The 27,360-nt window shown below is 34.5% G+C and overlaps 2 protein-coding genes across 2 annotated transcripts in view; both read right to left on the bottom strand.

Moving 5' to 3' along the window:
- Nucleotides 1-2,786: 2,786 nt before the first annotated feature.
- On the bottom strand, nt 2,787-6,120 carry LOC131596493 (putative cyclin-A3-1). Its single transcript, XM_058869152.1, has 8 exons — nt 5,564-6,120; nt 5,225-5,457; nt 5,052-5,127; nt 4,843-4,919; nt 4,714-4,750; nt 3,636-3,785; nt 3,416-3,550; nt 2,787-3,255 (listed from the first exon to the last, which is right to left on the bottom strand). Exons 1-8 carry the CDS (start codon nt 5,846-5,848, stop codon nt 3,178-3,180), a joined length of 1,071 nt encoding a protein of 356 aa, XP_058725135.1. The 5' UTR covers nt 5,849-6,120; the 3' UTR covers nt 2,787-3,177.
- A 3,825-nt stretch (nt 6,121-9,945) lies between these two features.
- Nucleotides 9,946-27,360, bottom strand: part of LOC131598587 (uncharacterized) — a 50,660-nt gene continuing 33,245 nt past the window's right edge. The window contains exons 4-6 of the mRNA XM_058871170.1: nt 10,276-10,407; nt 10,121-10,233; nt 9,946-10,039 (exon numbers count right to left, since the gene is read on the bottom strand). Of these exons, the coding sequence (XP_058727153.1) occupies nt 9,946-10,039; nt 10,121-10,233; nt 10,276-10,407 (339 nt within the window). The remainder of the gene's footprint in view (nt 10,040-10,120; nt 10,234-10,275; nt 10,408-27,360) is intronic.

The raw sequence follows: 27,360 nt of genomic DNA, 5'->3' as shown, positions 1-27,360 counted from the left end.
AATCTCATACTTTGTTGAAGGCATCTTCTCCACGCTCACTGCACCAATTTGTTGTGAATTCAATGCCAAGAACAAAGTATAAAACAAGGGAAGAATAAAGGACAAGGAAGAAGAAGAACACAAGAATTTGTTATAACTGCTATTCTTTTACTTTCTCTTAGAAAGCAAGATTACAAGTTTACAAGAATACATGGATATCGACTCAATATGCCTTAAAGATGATTGGGTGCAAGCCTACCTGGTAGGTCTGAATTTGTCTCAAACTGAAACGAGGCCAATGTGATATTGAAGCCTTGTATAGTATGTGCAAAGGCTTGCATGTGGCGGCCTCGAGGGTGGACGTGATTATTTTTACTTCTATATTGAGTTCATAGCTGACTTTAGGGTTCGCATTCTATTTAATTCTGCATCTAGCCTTTAGTTTTGATGATAACAATTCATGATATCTTAGATAACAATTTTGTACTCGAATGGTTTTTGTCTAGTGTGTAGTTTTTTTTATTTCACGTTCTAACTTTGATAATATGGCATGTGACGTCATCGGTTACTGGAATAAACACACTCTGGCCATAGGAAGATACAAAGCAGGGTTCTTTACAAAGATTAGTCAAGATTTGGAACGCTTTTTGATTGTGCTTCTGATAAGAATGCAAGTCATCGCTTCTAATTGTGATTCTGATAAGGGAGCTTCTGAAGGCTCTCAAGATCTCACTTTTGGTGCAAGTTCTGAAGACCAAATTTTGAAGACTCTGAAGACAATGTTTTGGAGAACAAGTTTTGAAGATTCTTAAGACAAGGTTCTCGTGGGTTCGATAATCTTTTGTATTACTCCAATATACTCCCTCTATTCATATTTAGAAGCAAATTTTAACTTTTTTGATTCATTGAATAAATGATGTATTTGGACTATAAGAAGGGTAGATACATCAATTATTTAATGAACCTAAGAAGTTAAAATTTTCTTATAAATAGAAATGGAGGGATTATTTCGTACACTTGTGAAACGCATCATCTTGAAACCTCAAATTCTTCCTACAAAACCAAAGTGTTAAATATATTAATAATGTCACTTTGGATAACACGTTTACACTGCCAAGACCAAGATTTGTCACAAAAAGTTAAAGATATGTTGCGCATAAAGAGTGTCAATAGGGATACCAATGATGTTCTGCAACTAACTTCAAAGTTGTTGAGCAATAAGACATAAGCAAAAGATATGTGAAGATGATTATAGGTTAGTATCAAAAAGATCATATTTATAACAGTGGCACAACCTCTAAAGCAGAAGTTGTCATGTGTAGGTAATTTATTATGAATTAGTCTCTAAATAGTGATAGACTTAGATGTTGGAATATATTTGTATAAAATCATTTTAGTATAAGGAAACATATGTCCAATAGGCCTTTGAAATTCATAACCTTCTTTAAAGTTGAAAAAGTCATTCACACTATGAATCCAAACAAACTTGTATCAATCAGACCAAAATTTATCACGAAAGTTGAAGATATACTGCACAAAACTAGTGTCAATAGGGTTATCAATGATATTCTAAAACTAACTCATAAATTGTTGAGCAAAAGGACACAAGCAATATATATATATATATATATATATATATATATATATATATATATATATATATATATATATATATATATATATATATATATATATATATATATATATATGATTACATGTTAGTACCAAAAAAATCACATTTGCAAACAATTGCACAACCTCTAGACTACAAGTTATCATTAGTAGGTAGTAACTTATTATGAATTAGTTTTTAAATAGTGTTAGACTTAGATGGTGGAATATCTTTCAGTCAAATCATTTAAGTCCAAAAAAACACCTAATCAGATAACCTTTACAATTTATAATCTTGTTTAAAGTTGAGAGTTGTCCACACTATGAATTCAAACAAATTTGTCAGGAAACTTAATCTTGGGAATTATTATCTTGCTAAACATGTTACACATATTAGGAATGGTGTGCATAATATAAGCAGAAATGTGTCATTGATCAATGAGTATGAAATCTCTCACCTTAGCATTGAAGACCATGTTAGAGTCAGTAGAAAGACTGACCCCTAATTAGTAATCAAACTAAAAATTATTACAACTCACATTACCAACAAGTCATCCAGAAGTACTATATGAAGTTTTGCTTTTAATTTCTCCCAAAATAGAGTGGATGTGGCATTTAATAAAACATGTTTTCATAATGACTCTGTAAAAAAAAAAAAGAAAGCCCATTGGTTTTGAGAACTAAGAAGTTTCCACCTAAACTTAATCATTGCTGCTTCGTTCCTATCTTTAAGGCCATAGTGACAATTTTCCTACTAATAATATTACATGCCCATATGAAATTTGTTATCTACTTGTCAATGGTAAGGAGATTGATTGGAAAAGAATAGAAAAGAAAAGAGTAAATCATGCCACAAATGACGAGAACAGATCCTCTGCAATTTAAATTTTCTGGGTATATGAACTCTTCATTCATTTGTGCTTTGGATAAATTAATAAATAAAAAAGCCATTGCAATTAAAGGTTAGGATGTGCACCAGTGATCAGACGGTCTTCGTTAAAAAAAACCACAAGAGAGGAACCACTCTTCTTGAATGACACTCTGATAAGTTAACTCTTTTAAATCAACACGAGCAACCAAATTTCTGTAGACATTCACATATGGAGATAACGAGGTATTAAATTAAATTTAGAAAAATAACTTGGAAATGAATTTGGCCCCAACAACAGAAGAAACTTTAAATAAATAAATAAAAGTAAAACCAGCTGGGGTAATGTCACCTATTCAACACTTTTAGAAGATAATTTGATTTCTGCAGATCAGAGCTAGGACATCTTACAAATTTGCAATGAAAACCTATGCCAGTTTTCTATACATGAAAAAACAAAAACTCCTTGACCTAACATTTGCAAAAGATCTCTACACTATTAAAAAGAAAACCTAATTTAAAACTAATTGCAATTATATTTCATGGCAAAACCATCAATCAGCTATTGATACATTAAATGCCTAAGTAGTTCATGGTACCCCCTAAATCAGCATCAGCATATCCCCTCAATCTTCACAATAGTAAGGCCATTTTCCACATGCTTCTGCAGATTGTTGAAACAGAAGTGCCATAATAAAAAAAATTCAAGTTGCAGTTGCCTAAGTATCTGCCCCTCTAAATTCAAAGAAAGAAAGAGATATCTCTGGTGGAGAGGGTGTTGTTGCAACGCATTTGAACTGTGATCAAAATAACAAAGGCAAAAGAAATCAGCATTACCATACCAATTATGTCAAGTGCTACGAAATAAATAACCCACTTGTTTAAAAAGCTTCAGACAAGGCAAGACAATTTGATGGAAAATGGTTGGCAATAAGTGTGTAGGATTATTATTATTACCTTATGTTGTTTGTATTTGTCTCTCACAGCTTGCAAAGTGGCACCTTTCCTACCAAGATACAAGTCATGTATGTTTAGAACACATTCCTTCAAATCAGCAGGTTTATAACTGGTGCATTGATAGATGGCTGAATTCTGTAATGTGATGACAAGTAATTTAGTAATAGTTGAGTCAAACCCAAATACCAAATATAGATGTACACGCAAATTAAAACATTACCCAAGGTCGAGTCTTTGGGTTTAACATGAAACGTGCTAGAAATAGAACTGATGCAGCCACCATAGAAGGCAAAAACTTTACACAATTATAATCCAACAAACTGAGCTCAGCAAGATAACTGCAAAGGAACTCAAACTGCAACTCAGAGGCCTGCAAAAAGGAGTAAAAGTAATAAGCAAACCATTCAAGATTCCAAAATTGGCACACCCAAATTTGGAAATAGGTTATGTATGGGTCTACCTAACTTAATGAGCAATAATGCAAGTAAAATTGATTTCAAGCTTTGGGACTACTCAATTCAAGGGATCACTATTGCACAGGGCAAATATAATTTGTGTGGTAGTGGCTAGGTTGATCCAGATAACATTTTAGTGTTTGAAAATCCAATTACCACCAAATTAAGAAAATATATCCTAAAAGGAGGTAGTAAAATTCAATGGGTTCCCCTAGTCTATAGATAAAATAGGAATTTTATTTGAGTTAGTTTTAGAAAAAACTGTCTCTGGAAGGTTGAACACCAATCTTAGATTCGGGAATGGATTGCCTTCAGTTAAAAGATTTTCCCATGAATTTTTAGCCACATAAAATATAAATAAATAGACGAAGTTGGTATTTAAAAGGTAAAGATATGCACTACTCCACCGCCAATGAAAATTAAACTAGAGGGAATCCTTTCCGCGTAGATCCCCTATCTCTATAAGGTCGAACACAGATCATAGATCACCTATCTCTAGAAGGTTTCAACCCATCCTAGATCCCCCCAAATGCTCAAAGGTTATAACTACATTCCCAAATAACATCATAAATCCCTCCCTAATTCAACATTATATTTATATATACTATTGCATCATCTCTTATTTTCACTAACTATTTCCCAAGCTTAGATGCTACTATTCTGTAAGCACTTGGGCGGGGAGCACACCCTTAAGTTAAAAGCCAATACGTCATTTAGGTACATCACCAAACCAAGAATCACATACTATAAAGTACAAACCATAGAACATGGGCGCACGCATACCTAAATCCATGTCATAACCTATAACTTTTATGAGATGGGTTGAAGAATGAGATAACTTACATCAACACCCTCTTGCCCAACTTTAGTGATGAATCTTCTGTAAAGAGAAAAAGAAAAAGTTACCCAACTAGCAAAAACCAACAAAACCATTCAACAAAAGAAGAAACATAATCAACAAAACACACATGCCTTAGAAATGTCTTTATCGTAGGACCACCCAATTCAAACTTCAAAGATTTCAAAATTTCAGCCTCCATACTCAAAACCTTCAATCAAACAAAAACAAACAAAAAAACACCATCCAAAATCAGCAAGATCCAAGATCCATAACCAAACAAACCATAAACAAATACACAGAAACACAAAAAATCCATAACTACAAAAAAAAAAAGTATCACCTCTTCCTTAGAATACGTATTATCAGTAATGTAACAAAAATCCTCCACTTCCGGTGGCTTAATCTCCTCATATTTTCTACTTCCAAACAAAATCAAACAATTAATAAACAAAAACATAAACAACAAACAACAAATCAAAACAACAAACACAAAAAAAGTAAATCAAAACTTACGAAGCAATCAACATTGAAGAAACCCCAAGCAATTGCAACTTCTGTCTACTCAAATCATTCAAAGATAAAAACCTATCTATGTACGAAACAGAGAAATAAAGCGTATCCGAAACAAGCTTGTACTCTTCCGCAACTTCAACTAACCAATCCACAAGAACACCCCTCATATTCGCATTAATATCCCTCTGAACTTTCTGTATATAATCAGGTAAAGGCCTTTTACTAGGATCAACCTAAACAAACAAAAAAAATAACACTGTTACAAAAAGCCCCAAATTAGGGAAAAAGAAAACCCTAACGAAATTTCAATTTTAATTATAATTAATAATTAAAAATTACCTCTAAATTACGAAGGTAGTCGTGAATATCAGAAACATAGGGTTCACACAACTGAGGATCTTCCGGTTTCTCCGGAACCGGAGAGTTACCGGTGTTTCTCTTCTTCTTCTGCCGGTGACTGTGACTGTGAGTATCGGAAACGAGTCTCTCGGTTTCTGAAACGACGTCGTTAGTGATGTCACCAAGAGCAACGCGCTTTCGTTTTCGTTGCTCGCATAGTGCAGCTACTGCTCTTTTCTTGGCTTCACGTTGAGGGCGGCGCGTGGAGTTATCTTGGTCGGCCATGGAGAGGGTGTGAAAGGAAATGGAAGAGTGAAAAGAACTGTGAATGAGGAAAGAGAGGAAATAAAGAGGCTTATGAAAGGAAGCATAAGCGGGTTATTGATTTTGAAAATTTTTTGCGGTGAGTTTTTGGTGTTTTGGGAAATTTTGAAGCGGAAGCGCGTGGTTCGAAATTTTTTTGGAGCCGTGGTTCCCGCCTTGCTTTTGGTGGATTTTGGAGTTTGGAATTTGGGGGTTTTGGTTGGGTCTAAAAGTGAGCGGGTGGGTCTAATGATGATGATTAATGGAGTTGCGGCTTGATTCCATCCATTTTAATTGATTCATAATTTTAAAATAAGTCTATTGTTTTTACTTTGTTTCACTAAATTTAGTTGTGTTTTTTTTATAGATAAATGTTATGTATGTGACGAGGAAGGATCCACTTCATTTTTTACCTTCAATTTTTTTTCATTACTATAGTTTTGTGTGCATAAAGTTAAATGAATATGTCACATGTCTTAGAAATACGTGTAATATACAAAAAAAAACTATAATAATGGAAAAGAAATGGAGTGTAAGAAATGGAGTGGATCTTTACTCGTATGTGATATGGTAAAGAGTTTAATTGTTATTTATTGTGTGTGTTAAATGTTTTATATTCATAAAAGGTAAATATTTATATTAATCTAACAATGATGTGATGCATTAATATTGTAAAAAATGTGTTATTCTTCTTTAAGGGTCTGTTTGGTTCAAATGAGGGGGAGGGGAGGGATTTTAATGAAGGGAAGGGAAGGGGAGAGGAGGGATTTTTTTAATTATATATATGTTTGGTTCAAACAAGGGGAGGGGAGGGAAGGGATTTCGTTTAAAAATATGTTTGGTTCACGAGGGGAGGGGAGGGATTTGAATAATAATTTACAATTTTATCCCTGTAATTTTATATAAGTGATATGATATTCAATTATAAAAATTTCATAAATATTTTTTTGAAAATAATATTTGTATAACTGAGTGACTAAAAAGTCATAACTTATACCATAATATTAAAAAAATTGAGTACACTAGATTCGTATTATAACTCTCTACACAAAATAAACTATGCGTTGATAACAGCTTTTGAATACATAAAATAAATTATAATAAAACACAAAAAATTATAGTAGTTATAATTTTTATTAAGTAGAAAAATAAAAAATAATTTGAAGGTGAAGAATAATTATAATAAGTTGATGGAAGGCTTGGAAGCAATAGATAAAAAAAATCACAAAAAGAAAAGTAGAAACATGAAAGAAAATAATATTTTTATAATAATAAAATAAAATTGCGGATATTTTAGTAAATATATTAATTTAATTAATATTAAAACTCAGATCCCCTCCCCTCTCCTCTCCTCCGAATCCCCCGATTCGGGGGAACGCAAAAAATGTCATTTAGAGGGATTTTGCTCCCCTCACCTCCTCTCCCCTCCTACAAATTGAACCAAACACATTTCATTTTAAATATTCTCTCTCCTCCCCTCCCCTCCCCTCCCCTCGCTCCACCTCAAATCAAACACACCCTAATTATTTTGTCGTTACTTAACTTATTAAATGTTTATAAATCATTATATTTTTTATGAATCATATGGATCAATTTGCCTCGAGTATACACATTTGATAGACGAGATTATTGTATTAAAAAATCGACTATGTTTTAAGTCAAGAAGTTGACTTTACTTTAGGTCATGTAACGGTCTCAAATAAGAATCACATGTCTCATAAGATACGTAATTGATAAAGACAATGTATATAATAATAATAATAATAATAATAATAATAATAATAATAATAATAATAATAATAATAAATAGAAATATTAACGAGTACTCCTGAGATATTGGTTGCGAGATTAAAAAATAAGGTGAGCATTGTTTAATCAATTAAAAAATAGATTTTTAACCAAAATATATCTATTCAATATTAAAAACATAACCCGAGGGGGTTGGCCTAGTGGGAGGGTGCTTGGGTCTCAAGGGTACGCTCGCCTTGAGGTCCTGAATTCGAAGGAGCTTAGGATCAACTTTCGGAGGCTACGTGGAGATGCTCTAAGGTGGATCTCACCTTTTATAATGAGAGATGAGATGAAGAAATATGTGGGGCATTTTATGGTTGATGGATCGTAATGTTTGGTTTTTTAATTATAAATGAATGGCATTCATATGCATTTTCATTACGAATTAGTGCATGTTTTGAATCACTAAATTTTGAATCACCATTTAAAAACTATTATTCAAAAAAATTATTGATTTTGAAGTTTATAGTTAGTATAAAAAAACACTAGTATATCATTAATTTTATAAATTATGGAGTTTATATTTGATGGAAAATTAACACACAATGGCAGACTAATATACATCGGATAGAAAAAAAATTCAAATTCGTAAGAATCTCAAGTTACATAGTCGTCGGAATTATACCTCATAAGTTGAACTTTAGATGATTATGGAGCTTCACCAAGATTCTCATCATCTGACATATCATTCTCCCATTCATCAACATTAGTTGAAATATTCACCTCGTCTCCAAGTTGTTGACCGTCAACATAATCACATGGTTCACCATTCTAATCATCACCACAAATAACATCCAGATTATGATTAGGTAGCCGAACTGGATCAGTATTAGACAAAATGATATCTTCCTTAGGTGTAGTCTTATCCACCTTATCAATGTCTTCAATGGTTTGGTCTTCCATGAACACCACATTGTGGCTTCGAATAAACTTTTTCCCAACAAAATCATACAACTTGTAACCAAACTCATCTTACACATAGACAATGAAGATACATTGTTTTGACTTTGCATCCAACTTGAATCTTTCATCATTTGGAATATGCACAAAAACTTTGCAACCAAAGACTCTCAAATGATCATACCTGACATTCTTTCCAAACCAAATTTTGCCTAGAACTTCAATGTTCAAAGCCACAATATGAGTGAGATTAAGAACATGCATCGTCGTGTAAAATGTCTTACGCCAATAATGATTGAGCACCTTAGCTTCATAGAGCATACATCTTACTCTCTCAATTAGTGTTCGATCCATCCTCTATGCTAAACCATTCAATTGAGGATTTTTAGGTGGAGTCTTGTCATATGAAATACCATACTGCTTGCAATAGGAATCAAATGGTCCATGTTCTTGTATAAAAACTAGATTTAGGGAGCGTATCCTCGTAGGTGAGGAAAGCTTAGGGACCAGATGGTTTTTCGACTAACTTTAGGGATTTGGAAGCGGTGGGCTAAGCACCGTGCTCCAAGAGTGGTGTCTGGTTTATCCCTTGTACGGGAGCCCTTGTGTAAGTCGTTGTCGAGTGATCGATTAGGTTGTCATTTCCATTCTCTGATGGCTCTATATATAGGCAAGTATTTGGTCTAATGGTCATTAAGGCCTTTGTAACGTCCATAACTGCCTATTAATAACCTGTAACGTTTGTAACCACCCATAATGACTTGTAACGCTCGGCTTCCTGGTTAGTACTCGTCTTCTGTTAACATGCAGTTCCCGGATGGACTACATGCTTGCTGGGTAGAGCTTAGTGCTCGGCCTAGTGCTCGGCCAGATGAGTATTACATGCTATAAGTCAAGTTCTTATAAATATCCCGTGTCTGGAACAGTCCATAATACTCACCACCATTGTCAGAACGGACACATTTCAGCTTCTCGCTTGTCTGCCTCTCAACTAAAACATGGAATTCTTTGAATTTCTCCAACACTTGGTCTTTTGTCTTCAAGGCATAAACCCATATTTTTTCTAGAACAATCATCAATAAAGGCAACAAAATAAAGTGCATTGTTAAAGGATTTTACCTTCAATGGACCACAAACACTAGAATATACTAATTGAAGCAACTTTGACTTCCTCGAGGGAGAATGTCTTTTGAAGTATACTATAATCTATTTACCAGCCATGAAATGAGAACACTTCTTCAAATTAGCTTTCTTTAATCTTGGAAGAACATCTTTTTTGGCCAAAACATTCAGCCAATTTTCACTAATATTATGACTAAGTATTCGATGCCACAAAGATACTTACATGTCGATAGCATTCACAATGTCCCTATCAACCCAAGATTTGTCTAATATAGTTTGGAAAGCTTCTCCCCTCTAGCCACAACAAAGTTACATTTGTCGAGTTTCTTCCACTTTCTAAAACCAGAGTGATTGTCATAACTATAATCATAAAGTAAATGCACAAAGATCAAACTAAAGCGGGCATTTGGAGAATGTTTGACACCTTTAAGCAACAATTACATTCCCATGTTGGTTTGAAAGAAAACATCACCAACACAAATGACCTTATATACACCATTATTACCCATTTTTAACACTTCAAATTCACCAGAAGTATAAGATGTGAAGAAATCCTATCATAATTTAACATGCAATATAGCACCATTGTCAACTACCCACATTCTCTCGTCTGATACAAAATTAACAGACTCATGATCACGTAAAATAACAATATCATTACTAGTAGTAGTAACACGATAATCATCATGATCTTCATGATATCTTTGTTTAGACTTACTCTCTTTCATCTGTTATCCATTTTCCACTAATAGCAATACTTTCGTATGTGTCCTATTTTGTGACAATAATGACACTCCGGATTCGTGTATTGCGGCTTGGACTTGATTCTTTTATTCTCTCTACCACTCTTCGATTCCATTTTATGAATTATCCCCTTATTTTTAGTGATAAGTACCTCGATTTGATATGAAAAACCATGTGCCTTCCTTCTCATATACTCATTAAGAATACCACCCTTAGTCATTTTTCAAAGAAACAACACTTACATGAGAGAACTTGTGACAGATACCTAAAATGTTTCCAAAGACTTTAGTAAAGTTCATAATAGAAATAGTCCAAAAATTTCATCATCAAATTTAATACTCATTATTGACATCTAATCAAAGAGCCCTTGAAATTCATTCAAGTGATCTGAAATAAAAGTCAATTTCTTATACTTCAAACTTATGAAGCTATTGAAAAAGAATAATTTACTATTCCCTAAATTAGAGTCATACAAAGACTATATATTATCCCACTTTTTTTTTTACAAGTGTCTCATTAACAACATAATTATAAACATTATCTTCTTCATATAAGGTTTATGTTTCCTTTTCAAAGATTTCTAATATCTTAAACCTTTTTAGAGATAAAGTATACAATTTAGGGTATTAGTTGAGTATTTTTAATGATTTTTATAGTATTTATATTTGTGTTTTAAAAAAAATCAAACCAAAAATTGATCTAAACAGTATTTCATAAAATATTATTTTAAATATTTTATTTTTTGTTATATTTTTTATTAAAATTTTAAAAAATATTTAAATTAAAAATGATTTTAAATAATTAAAAGAAATATTTTTTAAATATATTCTTTAAAAAATTATATGATTTTACCTATGTTATAATCTCCAATAAATTATATTTTTTTTAGTGATGTGAAAAATAATTTCTTAATTTATAAAAAATAAAATAGTTTTTACTATTTCAAAATTTCATAAAAAAATTATTTCAAAAAACATAAATAAAGAATCATTTTTTAAAAATTTGTTCATGCAAATCACAAACCTCCAAGGTAAAATAAAATCATTTTGCTGTATTCCTATCAAACTTTTGATTTTGTTTGAGCCAGCGACCTACCACTGGGCTTTTCCTCTCATAAACTTTAATTGACATGTAATGTCAATATTAAAAATCTAAATAAAATATTAATTGGTCACAACCAATTTCCATCAACTCTAACTTTAGTAGCATACCTACTAAATAAATATTACTTTTTGAGAGAAATATAAATATTATCATTAACTTTAGTAGCATACCTACTAAATAAATATTACTTTTTGAGAGAAATTAAATATTATCATTAGATGCCAACTTAATATAAACATGGGAGGATCTTAGTGAGCCAGCTGAGGCCATGGCCCTCAATCATAATGTCAATTAAAATCATGACAATTATATATTAACAAGTGCTTTCCCTTGGTTTAATTATTTAAAAATGAACTTAATTTGCCAACAAGAAAGTTAAATTAAATAATGCAAGTTCATAGCTATAGTTTTTTGCTAACTTGTTTTTTTTGGGAGAAACAAGAAAATAAAGGTGTAAATGAAAAACACTTACGTGTCCAAAGTGTACAATATTTTAAGAATAGGAATCAGATCATTATTTTAATATCTATGGTTATATTTTTTAAAACTAGTTTTGTTTCTTGGATTCTCTACTTCCATGTGTTTCTTTCTCTAAACTATGAGTATCCTTCTCATGTGCACTTGGATATGATGTTCCCTCTACCCTTCTTTACAGAGATACCAAAACAACAATGCTTACGAGTTTTTGTTTGTTGGATTCTCTATTTCCATTTGTTTTTCCTTTGATTATTTTTTTATCCTTTGATTATTTTTTTTATCCTTTTTATGTCTTATGTAATCTTGATTATCCCACTCTTTTGTTTGGTTTTAAAATATTAAATTATGAAGATTATGGACCAACATAAACAATTTGTTGCCTTTATATATTTAACTAAGAGATTAAAGATGATGCACTGTCAGTATAAATTAGTTTTACAAAATTATCCAATAGAATTATAATATTCCGTCATGTCATATCAATAATTTTAAATTAAAAATGTTATTTGGTTGAATACACGTATCTGATTAGATGATATTATAAAATTATTTTATACAGGCAGTGTATACTCTTTTTTCTCTTTAACTAATTATAATTGTAGTCTCTATTTTATTTTTAGGGTAAAATTTTATATATGTTTAATCTTTGATTTACCTAGTTTTAAATAGACTTTTGTTAATAAGTGTATCAAGATTCAAGACAAATTATTTCGCACGGAACAAAGAATGACTAATATCTTAATGATGATCATTGTGCATACACGTCAACTATGAAGTGATATATTCCTTAAAAAGTAGTCGGTCAATAGCTTATCTAGTTAAGGTAGAGCGGTTACTACTCAAAAGTCCTTAAATCCAGGCCCATTAGTGTCTATAAATATCTCATCCTTAGGATTGAGAGAGATATTCAGAGTTCACTATGAAATACCTATAAAATACAGAGTTTCTCACCCTCGTAAGATTGCTCACCCGACATAAGACACCTCAAAACAAAGCCTCTTACCACCGTAAACTTGCCCTAAACCACTGCAAATTCTAAAGTCTCTAACTACCCCTACCAGCATAATGGTACCACACATATGTACTACTTTTTTAGCATGTACAAACTACAATGGTGATAATGCTCTAATGATGAAAAAGGGTACTTATAAAAAAATGTTAACACTCAAACGCTCAATTAATTATGGGATTGAGGTAACCTTTTGTAAGTATTAGTTGATTCGTATATGGGTGTGACTTAATGCTACACACACAAATATATATATATATATATATATATATATATATATATATATATATATATATATATATGTATATATGAGAATTAGTTATAACTAAAGGTGACAAATAGGATTGCACACCCAACTTAGGTCCGCTTCGTAAAAGTCTTTCAAAAATGGGTGGATGGGACATATAAAGTATAGGATATTGGTCTAAAACTTTGACTCAGCCCGCCAAAAAATATGGACAAAACATGCATGTCTGGCGGGTTAGACTCGTTTTGCCACCACTAGCTATAATCATCCTTGGGCAGTCTAGTGTAGAGCGCGAGTGACCGTTAGATAAAGATCAACGATTATAATAGAAGGAGGGGTGTGCTCTTTTTTGACTCCATGTGATGTAGTTCTACATGTACATCAAAGTGTTAAGAACCATAAGTGGATTGAGCCTGTGAATTAAGACGATCTATGTGGGTGGTTGGCCAACCCGTAATAGTTTCCCCACAAGTCCTTGTTGTTATGAACTAGGGTCAACCTAAAAGTTTGAACTGCGATAACATTGTTCGTTGAGAGATATTGATTATTAAAAGACGCTTTGTGGTGACTATTGATAAGTGTCAAATTGTAGTTAATTTTGTATATAGTTTTACGGCACTTCTTGACTCATTTTCCTCAACTTGTGCGTGAATGCTTACGTTTTCGTTATAGTTATACGTATTGTGTATTATTTGAGTTTTTATTCATTTATGTACCGTTTGACCTTTTCATTCATTTTATAGGTATTGATGCATATTGGAGCCTCGAGTAATAAAGTGTCGAAGATACGACTTCAATTATGCAAAATTTGGAGAAAATAAGGTATGAGCCCGCTAAGCCCCGTCCCTAGCGCGCTACCACTTTTCTGGAAGAGGCAGAGCCAGCTTTCGAAGCCCGCTTAGCCCGCCTAGCCCGTTAAGCTCACTCACTTTTACAAAGTTAGATTTTTTCAAGAAGCGGTTCAGTGTGTGAAAATAAAGGCAGTCCTCTAAGCGCGATGATCCCGCTAAGTGTGGCTCCGTAAATTTTGTTTATATGTATTTCATTTTCAGCATAGTTAGGGTTTATGGTTTTGGGGGTTTTTGTGTGCCAACTCCATCAATTTCATTCTTAGGTTAGATTAACTAAAAAACAGCGATCAGGTATTGCATTTAGATGATTAGAGGTAGATTTTTCATCAATCAGAGCTGACAACTCGTGAGATGTTTGGTTTTTTCTCTCTTTCTCTCTCTCTCTCTCTCTCTCTCTCTCTCTCTCTCTCTCTCTCTCTCTCTCTCTCTCTCTCTCTCTCTCTCTCTCTCTCTCTCTCTCTCTCTCTTCCTCTTTATGTATTTCTCGTTTGTTGGGGTTGTTTGTATATTTACCCTAAATATATGTATATTTATTGCTCGTGGCGTTGTATAAAATTTGCTCTACAAATCAATCTTGATGCTTTCCTTAATCTTTTTGCATTTATGTTTGAATTTGCGTTGTTGTAGAAATAGACATTACAAGTCTTGATTAGGGAAGGAAATCTGTTAGTTTCTCAATTCTATAGATATGGTTAGAGCTAACAATCACTTGTGTATCAAAGCTTAATGCTTCCTTGTTTGAGTTTCGCGCGAGACATCGCCGATGCGAGAATACAATTGTTCTCGCAACTTTGTGTTAGACATAGCATTGATTGTGATACATCTCATAGGCATTGCATAATTGGACACTGACGTGATAGATACATGATGATTTTGACGAGTATTCATGCCTAATAAGTTTTTCTCTTGGAAGAATGTATTTATTTTCCTGTTTATATTTTCTACTTTTAATCCATTTTAATCCAAGCTCAGAAACACGGAAATTGATGAATGTCATTCTTTCTCTTGCACTGTTCTCTGTGGACACGATAAAACCTGAAATACTTCCAATCTTTTTCTTGCCGCTATATTGTGTTAACAACTATGCACAGTGGGAATAGTTGGAATGAGGAACTTGCACATTATATGAACTTCGTACAAGTGAAACATTTCTTTGGCAAAAGCCCCATGTTTCCCACACTCGTATGGAAGGAAAGTAATGTATCTAAACTCACTTGAGGAAACTCAAGTGAAGTTACAAAATTGATATGACATCTAAGTTATTGGATTGAATCTTTGATCTTCCAGTGAACCATGATTGTTGCACTCATCACTTATATTACATATAAAGCGGGAAATTTATATTTTATTCTAGTCTTTCTTAGATTTCTTCTTTGCTTCAAGAGTGTTATCAAATAGAGTTTTAAATTACTTCGTCTTCGTTGTTGGAGGTTTCAGATTTGGACTGATTCACTCAATCAAATTGCATTTTCACTCAAATTTTTAGAACAACATGCAACAAACATGGTGACCAATTCCTTCTCTAAAAGTGGACGTTCAACTTGGGAAGCAATTTATCTTCAATGTTGAACGTATTCTTTGAAAGTCTTATCATCCATTTGTGTCATGTTTTACAGCTGCATTCGATCAAGAGTCTGTTCAATTTTATGCTTGTACTCCTTTAAAAAGGATTTAACTAAGTCTTTCTAAGAGTGAATGTGATCTTTCTTGAGGTACATGTACCGACTTAAAGATGCCCCAGTAAGACTTTCTTGAAAGAGGTGAATTAAGAATTTATCGTCCTAGGCATGGGGATTCATCTTTCTATAGTACATGATCAAATGATTCTTGACCTTGTTCTAATTTTTGAAGTCAGGTACTTTGAATTTTGGAGGAACCACAACGTTAGGGACCAATCATAAGTCAAATGCATTCAGATTATAATTATCACTCTTTTTAATTATCCTTAGTCGTTCTTGAAAAAATCTGACACCTTTATTTTGATTCAGTGTCTTAGGGGTTGATGATTAGTGATTGCACATAGTTTGGCGAGTACTTTATTTGAGGTACAGTTACCCCTTAAGGATGATCAGAAAGGAGGATAATTAATATCTTGCGGTTGAGGAATGGTGTTATGATTCCTCACACTTGCAACCAAAGATTTTTCATTTTATCTTTCATCTACCAAATATTGCAAGCCTATCAAAATCCCACCCATTTTATCTTTCAATTTGCTATCCTCATATTTCAAAGTTTCTTGACTTAGTACAAATTCGTCCATAATTTGAGAATGAGATCAATACAAGTGTAAAGGATAACTTGGCTATGAGTTTATCTCTCTGGATGATAAGTTAATATACATTAGGTATGAATGCGATGTAATAAAAATTGTTTTTTTTTTACCAAAAATGAATGCTATGAAATGAAATGCAAAATGATAAGAGTTTTTTATGAGAATAGATGCAATGCAATGCCATTTATGTATTTTAGAAGATACAAGTAACTAGGTTTTAAACAACCTACACAATAGTTCCTTATGACGGGAGGGTTATAGATGTATTCTAATTAGCGAAGCTCATAAGGGATGGCTCTAAGGTTTTTTGGCAGGGTTTCTAGAGTCACAAATCCTATTTTAAAATATCTTCATAATAGCAGGCTAGCCATTATATGATAATAATCTCAAAAGGAACTACTCTAGGCGAGGTTTCATAATACCCAAGCGAGATATACACCTCGAAGACCAACACCACTCAACCTGTAAACTTCAAAATGGTTCTATGATTCTAATAAGGTTCCTAGAGTCACCGATCCTATTTTGAAATATCTCCATAATAACGGGCTAGCCATCATATGATAACACTGTCAAAAGGATCTACTATAGGTGAAGTCTTCATGCTAACTAAGCAGGATGTAAACCCCGAAGGTCGACACCACGCAACCTCTATACTTATAATAATTTTACAGTTCTATTAACCTAACAATTTCAGCTAAAACGGATGTCTATGTGGAACTTAGCACGAAGAAATACCAAGTGTTGAAGGCATGCCTCGACAAAAATAATATAGTCGACTGAGTAATGTTCACTGATATGATATGTATGGTTTAGAAGAATCTCAAGAATAGATCCAAAAGATTACGATCATTTTTTCCTCCAAACATGTCCAAAATCTCGAAAAGGGCTTTGACATAATCAGTATCATCGACAAATTCATTAATCCTATGAGACTTAGAATATTTTAGAGTTCTAAGAGGCGTTCAACAGTTTTTGAACAAGATATTTCTCAAGCAGTTAATGGTTTTGAGGTTTTTGAACATGGGATAATGGGTATTTAGCAGTTTTTAGGGACTAACATTGTGGGAGCGTTTCAGAAGGTATAAACTATAGGTTTTTGCCACGCGTTATTTCGTTTGAAAACACAAAATGTCGAGAACGAGTATTAGTAGACTATTATAAGTAGAAGACTCATACATTGTGTTATACCCCAAAATTTTCCCATCATATTTCAAAATATTTTGTCTCATATGATCTTCAGTTAATCAAGATTATGCAAGGATTGGACATTTACCCATCTCCTAAGCAACAGGCCTTCAACTAGGGTTTTGATTCTCCCCAGGCAAAATCAGTTTCTGATACCGCAAGTGGACTTCATGGTTTCTCATATGCCTCAAATAATCCTCACACTAAGTTTCAAGCTCTCATTCATAAGATTGCTCAATCAACTACTCAAATGATCAATAGTCGACTAGTTTGACCTAAAAGTCAACTATGGTCAAAGTACAATCAAAATTCCTGATTTTTGGTCAACATCAATATTTTGAAGTTATATTCATCATTTGATCAAGAGTTGATCATGATTCATCAAGAAAAGCTCAAAAATCATCAAAACTTAAGGTTTCTAAGTTAGGGTTTTGAACTAAAAGTCAACCCAACTTTGACTGATCATATCTCCCACATGGTTCATCAGAAATTTCCCAAATAAAGCTCATTTTGAAGGGAATTGAATTCTATACAACTTTGTCTCTCTAAAGCCAAGGCCAAAAATGCATCATTTGAGAGATATGAGCCAAAATATTATAGGTCCTTTTAGAAGTTCACAAAAAACTGTTTTTTGTCAGGAGCCATATCTTCAAGATAAAATCCTCAAATGCAAAATATGTTCCAAAGTGGCTTGTATAGAACATCTTGGGATTTCCAAAAAGTCCTAGAACATCTCCATACCATAAAAGTTTAGAGAGTTGTGCATTGATGAAGTTGACCAATTTTGGAGAAAGTGCACGAAGTCGATATTGAGCAAAATTGAATTTCTTCCAAATGGGCCTATCTCTTTATGTTTGAAACTTGTTTCTAACATGGTCCACGAACCCTAAGCCCATTCATGCTTTATTCCTTTATTTATTTTATTTATTTTTGATTTTTTTCACTAAAAGTCAAATTTAATTAAATAAATAATAAGAAACATAAAAGATATGCATGATTTTATTTTTTCAATCAATCTTAAGCATATATTCACATATAAATCAAAGGGATTTAGTTGGCCCTTGATTAAGAAAGATTGAATGCAAAAATAGACATTTTTTATTCAAATTTCAATCATATCTTTTCATATTTTTTCCTTACCAGTCAATTGTTTCTTTCCAAATCTTCCAACCCTAATTTCCTCTCATATATATTCCCAAAGAATGCAGCGTAAAGGGGATGAAAAATTTGGAAGAAAAAGAGGGTTACAAAGTTGAAAAACATCAAGAAAAGGAGCACACTTGCAGTCATCATTCAAGCAAGCATCAAGAGATTCCACTCGTCCCAATCCACCTACAAGGTAGTAAAGGGTAAGAACATGTTCATAACTCAGGCCCCTAACACCTAAAACGTGCGTTTCCAAGTTTACATATTCATGCACATATTGTAAAATCCGTATTGCTCATATCCCTGCATTGTAATGTTATTCGTTCACGTATATGAGTTCCTGGAAGTGTTTAGGGGAAGTTTGAATCACTGGAACAAGTTATGGAGGCCAAGAACGGGGTCCACCATTACTAGGGCTCCAAAGTTTTTCTCCTTCGAATCTCTATATGCAGGGAGTTTCAAGCCAAACGAGGGCCACCAATGTACTCATGAGGTCTCTTACGGGCGAATCATGTTTTTGTTTCTGGTCATATGTCGTTTTTTTTGTGCGTTTTGATTTTTACTGAAAACCGCAAGAAATTCCGCAGAGACGTTTGAAACAAAATCCGCAGGAAATTGGGACCATTAACATGAAGAAGATGATGAACAATCATTTAAAAAAAGTGGACCATGGTGTGGCAGCGTGTCATACCCTAATTTTTGACCCCCCTGAGATGACATATCTTCAGGATTTTCATCAGGTCAAAGCAAGTACCCAGAGCAGTCACTTCTTCATTTGGCATTTAATCAAGGATGTTCAAAGACAAGAAAACTCAGGCAAAGGATCAATCAATAGAAGGATTGGTCTCTAACACAATCATAGGACTCAAAAGCTTCACTTTTATATTCATCTATGATTGATTAGACACTCAGTCATCTGAGTACAGGTTTACTCAAGTCACCAGACTAGGGTTTTTGAGCCTATCAAGGACTGAAATCAGGGATCACCTTTGGGAAACCCTAAAAAGCTCCAGGACATCTATTAAAGACTTCAATCATCTTCAAATGATCCATACAATATGATCCACTGGACATCACACCTCAATTCAAGATCCACAGTCACCAATTTCATCTGGTCGACATTTAGGGTTTTTAACCTAATTCATCTGGATAGTTGACTTTTAATCAAGGCATGGATCCAAAACTCAAGGCATGATTCAAGAACCTCTACTACCTCAATATAACCCATTTACATCACTCATTTGAGGAGAAGATCTTAATTCCACACAAAAGTCCAAAATCTCACTTTATTTGGAAAAAAGTCAACTGTATGGGATCACCTTTGACTTTTAAGATTTTTGGTCAAACCATGACTTTCAAAGATCAATATCATCAATATATGGATATTAAAGTCATTTGACCAAAGAAATTCAAGAAGAATCATCAAGGAGCGAAAAGTCGGGAATTAGGGTTTTTGAGGGCATTGTGGGAACTCAAAATTTCACCTACACAACTCAAAAAACTTCCAACATGAAATTTGTAGATCTTGCAAAATAAAACAACATCTTACATAGGAACTTTTTTCAAAAGATCAACATTTAAGAGATTTGGAATTTTCAAGCTTTAGGTTATAAAAACTTAGAAATTTTTCTAAGTGTTTTTAACCTAGTTTTCATCCAACTTTGGGCTCATTTTTCACAATTTTCCCAAATGATTCTGAAGAAACCCCAAACTAATGATTTGAAGTAGATGTTTAGGGCTTTCCAAATTGTGCTCAACCTTCTCCAAATTCATTTTGAGCTAGGAGTTATGCTTGCTCAAAGTTGGCCTCATAAGGTGAAATTATAGGTCATGTACAAATTGGAACTTTGCAATTTTGTGCAAATGCCTTCTCTAAATGATGCTACCCGACCTCTAATACATCTGCAAGCACACCATACATCCAATTTCATCATTGCATAAGGATTAGAGAAGATTCCCAAAAACAAAGGCATGTGATTATGTAATGATTACATTTAGGAATTTATGGCAAATTGATGAATCACCAAAGGAATCTCTTCCCAACCAATTGGAGCTCATTTCTGTCTCAGATTTGTCCCCTAAGATCAAGCAAAATCGAGGGCTAGGGGATTGATCAAATGGAATCAAAATTCTCATCATTGCATAAGAGATATTTGCAAACTTCCTTCATGGCCAAGAAAACCAAATCAACCTCACTAAGCAAGCTCACTCCTCTGCAACTATACTAAACCATTTGCCTATAAATAGGAGAGCATACCTCAGTAGAAAATCACACCAAAGTAACAGAATTCTTGCTTTCTCTTTTCTTTCTCCATACTTAGTTTTTTCAAAGGTCCTTTGGCAAGAAGACTCGGATTCTTCAAACCAAAGCTCTCTCTTTGAAAGTAAGTATTCAAACACATTGAGGGAGGCATTTAGAGGTGATCCAAACCTCTGGAACACTTCTGGGCGTGGAGAATCATCATCTTCACCTCTCATTTGGAGCACTTGCAGTTGGAGGACCACAGAACAATTCAGGAGGTTCCAAGTAAGGTTAAGCATCCAGGCACATTCCTTAGAGTATAGTGAAGCTATTCAGATGGTCGCAGCTCATCTGTAACTGCAGATTCATCATCCTCCATGTTCACTTGAAGCTCAAATCGAAGGAGTCGAGTAGAGCAATTCAGAAGGTTTGAGGTCACAACAAGCATCCAGTTAGCATCACTGAGTCCCAAGGAAGCTTTTAGGATCATTCATACAAACCCAGGTGCTCTCCAACATCCTCACGATCTTTATTTTCAGAGGTAAGTTTCTCAACTCCACCTCTTTAATTCATGTACCTTTTTGGATAAAACTCAACACCATTCTATTCAGCATCATAAGAGGATTAAAAACCCTCTATCATCAGTCATTTATGCTTCAGTATAGCCATTTAATTTAATTTTCAAATTTTAGGGTTCTTCACGTATTTTAGATAATTCAGTAGATGTAGTTAATATAAATTCATATTAGTTACATATCTGGAATCGTGAGTGAATTTAGAGCAAGTTTGGTCTTTACATCTTTGCGAATGGTTGAGAGTTGAGAGAGTTCAGAAATTCAAAATTTGAGAGCTTGAGGAAGAAGATGACAATGGTGGTGGCGCGCAAATTTCAAATCCCAGGGCAGAGTTTATTTTATATTTAATGACATGCGTTTCATAAACGAATGAATAACTTGCCCCAGTGGCCACACATGCGCTCTTAGTCTCCTCATGCCCAAGGTCTGGGGTTCGAATCCCCCTCGCCTCAGACCTTTTGATTTTATTTTCTTTTTTGCTTCTATACACTTGAACACTATATGAATTGCATTGAAGCCAGCTTACTATCACCACACGCGCGTTGGCTCAGTGGTGTTTGTTTTGGGTGTGTGACCTAGAGGGCGTGTGTTCAAACCTCGGAGGAGACAAAACCATTTTTTTTACCACTAATTCCCTTCATTTTTTCTCACAACTTCACACAATTAATTCACCTATCAAATTAAATCATTTTCACTTCATTTTTCACACACTTGTTATTTAATATACCTATTTTATGAATAATAAAAAAAAATCACAAAAAAATATTATTTATTTCATATATTTTAATTAGGTTTAAAATAGTATGTTTTAAGTGTTTTCTTAAATACTTTAAATATATATATTTTCATTTTGTTTTAATCTAATTATCTTGTAAATAATTTTATTATAAAACCCTAATTATTTAGGTCTTATTTAGGTATAGATTTTATCTTTACCTTAACTAAGCTGACTTTTGTCAATTTTCAAAACTGTATTTACAAAATCTCCTTTCTGTTTTCAAAATATTCTTCTGGTATTTGAAGGGCATTATTCCCGGTGAAACTCTTCAGATACCTATGTGACCTATGTCCATCTTCACTTCTTCTGTTTTCAAAAAAACCATTAACTGTTTATCATATATATTCAACTGTTATCCATCAACTGTTGGTGAGGCTTTGTACATACTTCTTCAAAGGCCTCCACTCCATCCAGGTTAGGCTTTACAAGCTTTCAATTTACAGTCTTTATTTAAATTACTGTCAAATATAAACTGTGCATATATTTGTTTAGAACTACGTCTGAGTGTAAACCTTAGGACAGTTAAACTATATATATATATATATATATATATATATATATATTATAGGAATATGACCTAGGATTGAGAATGTCTTCCCGGTGAAGGCTCTTTCCTAATTAGAGATCTGTAGTTCAAACCCCCAAGATGAATTATTCCCGGTGAAACATCTTGGCAAAAACCTTAGAATCTAAAAATAGGACACATCCACCCAAAGAGGAATTATTCCCGGTGAAACCTCTTACCCATTTGCTTAAAGCCAAAATAAGTTCAAAACCACATAGCTTTCTCTTGTGCTATAACAAGGACCCTCGATGACCCTCGATTAGCCTCCTCTTGGGCTTTGTACAAGGACCCACAGGCTTCTTAAAAGCATTTCCAGCTTCCTCTTGAGCTTGTATACAAGGACCCACCAGGTTTCTTATAAACATAGGAACAGGTATTTAGTCACCTTTTAACCTACCCTGGTGAGTTTTCTTCCAATTTAAACCAGACTCTAAACAAGCTAAGTTTGTCTCAATTTTACATTGAGTACACCTTTTGGAATGAGAGACATGGACAGTCTCTGTCACCCTTATCTTCATCAATCTTCCTTAGCAGAGTCTAGGATCCATGTTTGCTTATCCTCAGCAAGAGTCAGCCTTCATCTTGGGCTTTAAACAAGAAGTCTCCACTAGATAATCTTTCTGCCAATCATTTTAATAAAAACCCCTGGAAAGGGTTAGCCTCCAAAATCACTTCTTCAAAAACCAAAGATTCATTTCTCTTAGGAGATAATTTCCCCAAAAGAGTCAAAAACCCCTAGAAAGGGTTAGCCTCCAAAGTCAATTAATAAAAACCTGTTAAAAAGAATAAAACCCCTGGAAAGGGTTAGCTTCCAAAAATCATTCTTTTCAAAAGATAAATTCTCCAGCAGTCAAAACCCCTGGAAAGGGTTAGCTTCCAAAAATCATTCTTTTCAAAAGATAAATTCACCAGCTGAGTCAAAATCCCTGGAAAGGGTTAGCTTCCAAAAAAATCAGTCTTTTAATAAATAAATCCTCCAATAGAGTCAAAACCCAACAAACAGTTAGCCTCAACCTTGGGCTTCATACAAGGCACCAAAACAATAAAACTCCCCTGTTAATAGTCAGCCTCAACCTTGGGCATTGTGCAAGGCAGATAATAGAGTCTCCCCAGTGAGTCCTTCATCATTCAGGTAGCCACAACCTTGGGCTTTGTACAAGGCAGATAAACCATACTTCATGTGTCAAAGATTCCTAACATCTAGGATCTTTTCCCTATTAGAGTCATTCATACTCAGTCAGCCACAACCTTGGGCTTTGTACAAGGCAGAAAATAATATTTTTTCTAGCTAGAGTCAGCCTCAATTCTGGGCTTTGTACAGAATACAAAGATTCCTTGTAATTAACCCCCAGTGGAGTCATCTCCCAGAGTCAATAAATAATACATTAATCAAAAAGCCTCAAGCTTGGGCCTCATACAAGCCAGTTAAAAATCAAATCTTTTATACAGTAGATAGACATAGCTTATCTCTATAGAGAGATCTTTCCTCTATCTCACCACATTCAAACAAACAAACATTACATTTCATTTTAATTTTAATCAAGTCTCCCATTTAAGATTTTGAAAGGCATGAGCTGGCAGTAAAACCCAGACATGTGGTAACTTTCCCTAATTTGGATGAGCATTTTTCTTTCATTTAAGAGGCATTTGACTGGTATACTTGCACATACACAAGTAAGGTCCTCCTCTTGAATGAAATGAATTCAGTTATTCTGTCACTCTTTTAATGTTTGTGGTGGAATAGTAGAAATACCTCTCTGTAAAGATAACTTCATGTCTCTTTACTGTAAACAGAGATTTAATTCAAAGCTTCAACCTTGAGCTTCAAGCAAGGCACCCAAAAATAATTAATAATTAATTAGTTCCCCGAACTACATTAAGCTCTGACTTCCATTAGGGATATGTAGGCATGAGGTTCACAAGGAATCTCAGCGAGCTAATAAAATACCAAAAATAGTCAGTCTGTCTGTCTGTCTTTCTTTTATTCAATTCAATTCCTTCTCCTAATACAAAGGAGAAACTTTCCCAATAATCATTAGCAGCACAAACACATTTAGACACAGAGAAGGTTCCTGTAGAGTACTACAGATATGTAGGGTGCTTAAACTCTTCCCTATGTATAACCGACCCCCCGGACTCCAGAATTTCTAGTCTAGGTGAATCCCCACACTTAGCAAACTCTTAGGGTTTAGTTGAGATCTTTTTTTCCCTTTCCTACTCGTAGGACAATAAGAAAGTTCGTGTGATATCGTAGGAAGAACTGAAACAAAATTCATCCCACCACGGGCGCATTCTCCTTCCAAATTTCGCGTGAAGGGTCTAGCGTGCCGTCCTCCCAAGTGAAACGGGGAGGTAAAAAAAACGACAACCACAGAAAAATGGCGACTCTGCTGGGGATATAAGTGTTAAAAACCTTGGTTTTTCATCCAAACCAATGGTTGACCTGTTGCTGGTCCAGCCCCAATGAGGAATTAGGGATGCCAAATTCCCCCTCAAACAAGAGAGGTCCTGCCTAACCTCTGTGTCATATCATGTGTTTGCTGCATTTATATTTGTTTATTTTGTTTATTCTGTATCGGGAAAGGGCTTGATTCCACCTTGTGGTGAGAAATCCTATACCCGGATTTGAGTGCAACATAAGATAGGATGGAGGATGTCTTCCCGGTGAAGACCCTCTAATCTTGGTTCACAATTCTACTCTTGGGATTTGCCTGGCTGGTTGTGATTAACTGCGCCACTGCATTCCGAGACTGATTTGTACCAGGAGGACCTAGAAACACATTAACCCCACTTAAAGCCTTTTTTAGGATGTAGAGCGGTGATTACGAAAGTAATTGTCACGCAGATACTACACTCAGAGAAAACTCTCTTATAGATACCAATCAACGTATCTTTAAGGTTTAGCAAAAACTCTGAGACCCCTAGAACCCGTTCTACAGGTACAAAAATCCTTATCCTTAGTTTACCATTGGGGCGAGGTTTGCGTTTTGACTTCATGACCACTATACCCTTCTACACCATGTTTGTTTAAAAACTCTTGTGTGTGCATTCATGCATTCATGCATCATTCATCATAATAATTAAAACCAAAAAGAGTCTTTTTCGAGTCGTTTTTCAAGGAAACTAAATAACGAACGTTTTAAACTTCATAGAAAGAGAGAAACGGAGAAAGGACTTAAGGATCTATACCATGGATTACGGAAGAAAGAGAGCTAGGAAATACACCTTCAAGATTCCCCAGGTCGAGGAACTGGGAAAGCTCGGAAAACTGGTGGTCAACCCCCAGGCTTTCAAGGAGAAGTATGGAAAACTTCTGCCTTTGCTCAATACCAACATTGTGGATGGGATCCTTCCCACCCTGGTACAGTTTTACGATCCAACGTATCACTGCTTCACCTTTCTAGATTATCAGCTCATGCCTACGTTGGAGGAGTACTCTCGTCTGATTGGAATACCCGTGTACGCGCAAGATCCGTACTCCGGTTTGGAAAAGAATCCTGACGACATTATCATTGCTGCAACTACTCCTTTGAACGTAGTCGACATCAGAACTCATATGGTGAGTAGAGGAGGAATTCAAGGATTGCCTTCCAAATTCCTGTTTGATCAAGCTCGGTACTTCGTCAGCATCCAAGATATGAGCGTTTTTGAGGAAATCTTGGCTTTGCTTATCTACGGATTATTTTTGTTCCCTAACATTAACGATTTCGTCGACATCAACGCAATTAAGATCTTCTTAATTGGAAATCCAGTTCCAACCTTGCTTGCGAATGCTTATCACTCTATGCATTCAAGAAACCTGCAGCGAGGAGGATTAATCACATGCTGCGTACCGTTGTTATACGAATGGTTCGTCTTGCACCTGCCAAAGTCTAGCACTTTCTGGAACATGAGCGATGGCCTTTACTGGTCACAGAAAATCATGTCCCTCACTCATACGGACATTGAGTGGTGTAGTCCTGACAACGACGAAACCAAGATCATCTTCAGTTGCGGAAGTTATCCCAACGTACCCCTTATTGGAATTAAGGGAGGAATAAGTTACAATCCAGCTTTAGCCCGTCGTCAATACGGCTATCCCATGAAAAATATACCAAGTAACATCCAATTGGAGGGTCTGTTCTTCAAGAACATCGACGATCATGGCAACATGCTGAAGAAGGAAATTGTCCAAGCCTGGCGTCTTGTTCACAGCAAAGGGAGAAGATTGTTAGGAAAACATCTTTGCATCTCCCTGGATCCTTACCTTCAATGGGTACGCGTCAGAGCATTCAAGCTCAGGATGCCATATCAGCATCAAGAACCCATTCCCCTAAGGGAACCAATATACCTTTTCTCCACCGATGTTGAAAAACTACAAGCGGCATTAAACAAGGTATGCCAAGAAAGGAATGCTTGGAGGAACAAGTATCGAATCGTCAACACGGAAAATGTTGAGATTCAAAACATCCTAAGAAGGAAGGATGAGTTACTTGAAGTGCTCGAT

Source organism: Vicia villosa, linkage group LG4 (genome assembly GCF_029867415.1).
Source record: "Vicia villosa cultivar HV-30 ecotype Madison, WI linkage group LG4, Vvil1.0, whole genome shotgun sequence".
Taxonomy (NCBI): Eukaryota; Viridiplantae; Streptophyta; class Magnoliopsida; order Fabales; family Fabaceae; genus Vicia; species Vicia villosa.
Note: the sequence above shows the minus strand (reverse complement) of the source record. Positions and strands in the feature narration are given on the sequence as shown.

Coding starts and splice junctions, on each gene's coding strand:
- LOC131596493 (XM_058869152.1), bottom strand. CDS start 5,848: ATGGCCGACCAAGATAACTCCACGCGCCGCCCTCAACGTGAAGCCAAG. Junction 4,920..5,051: donor ATACGTATTCTAAGGAAGAG/GTGATACTTTTT, acceptor GTTTGATTGAAG/GTTTTGAGTATGGAGGCTGA. Junction 3,551..3,635: donor ACCCAAAGACTCGACCTTGG/GTAATGTTTTAA, acceptor ATCACATTACAG/AATTCAGCCATCTATCAATG.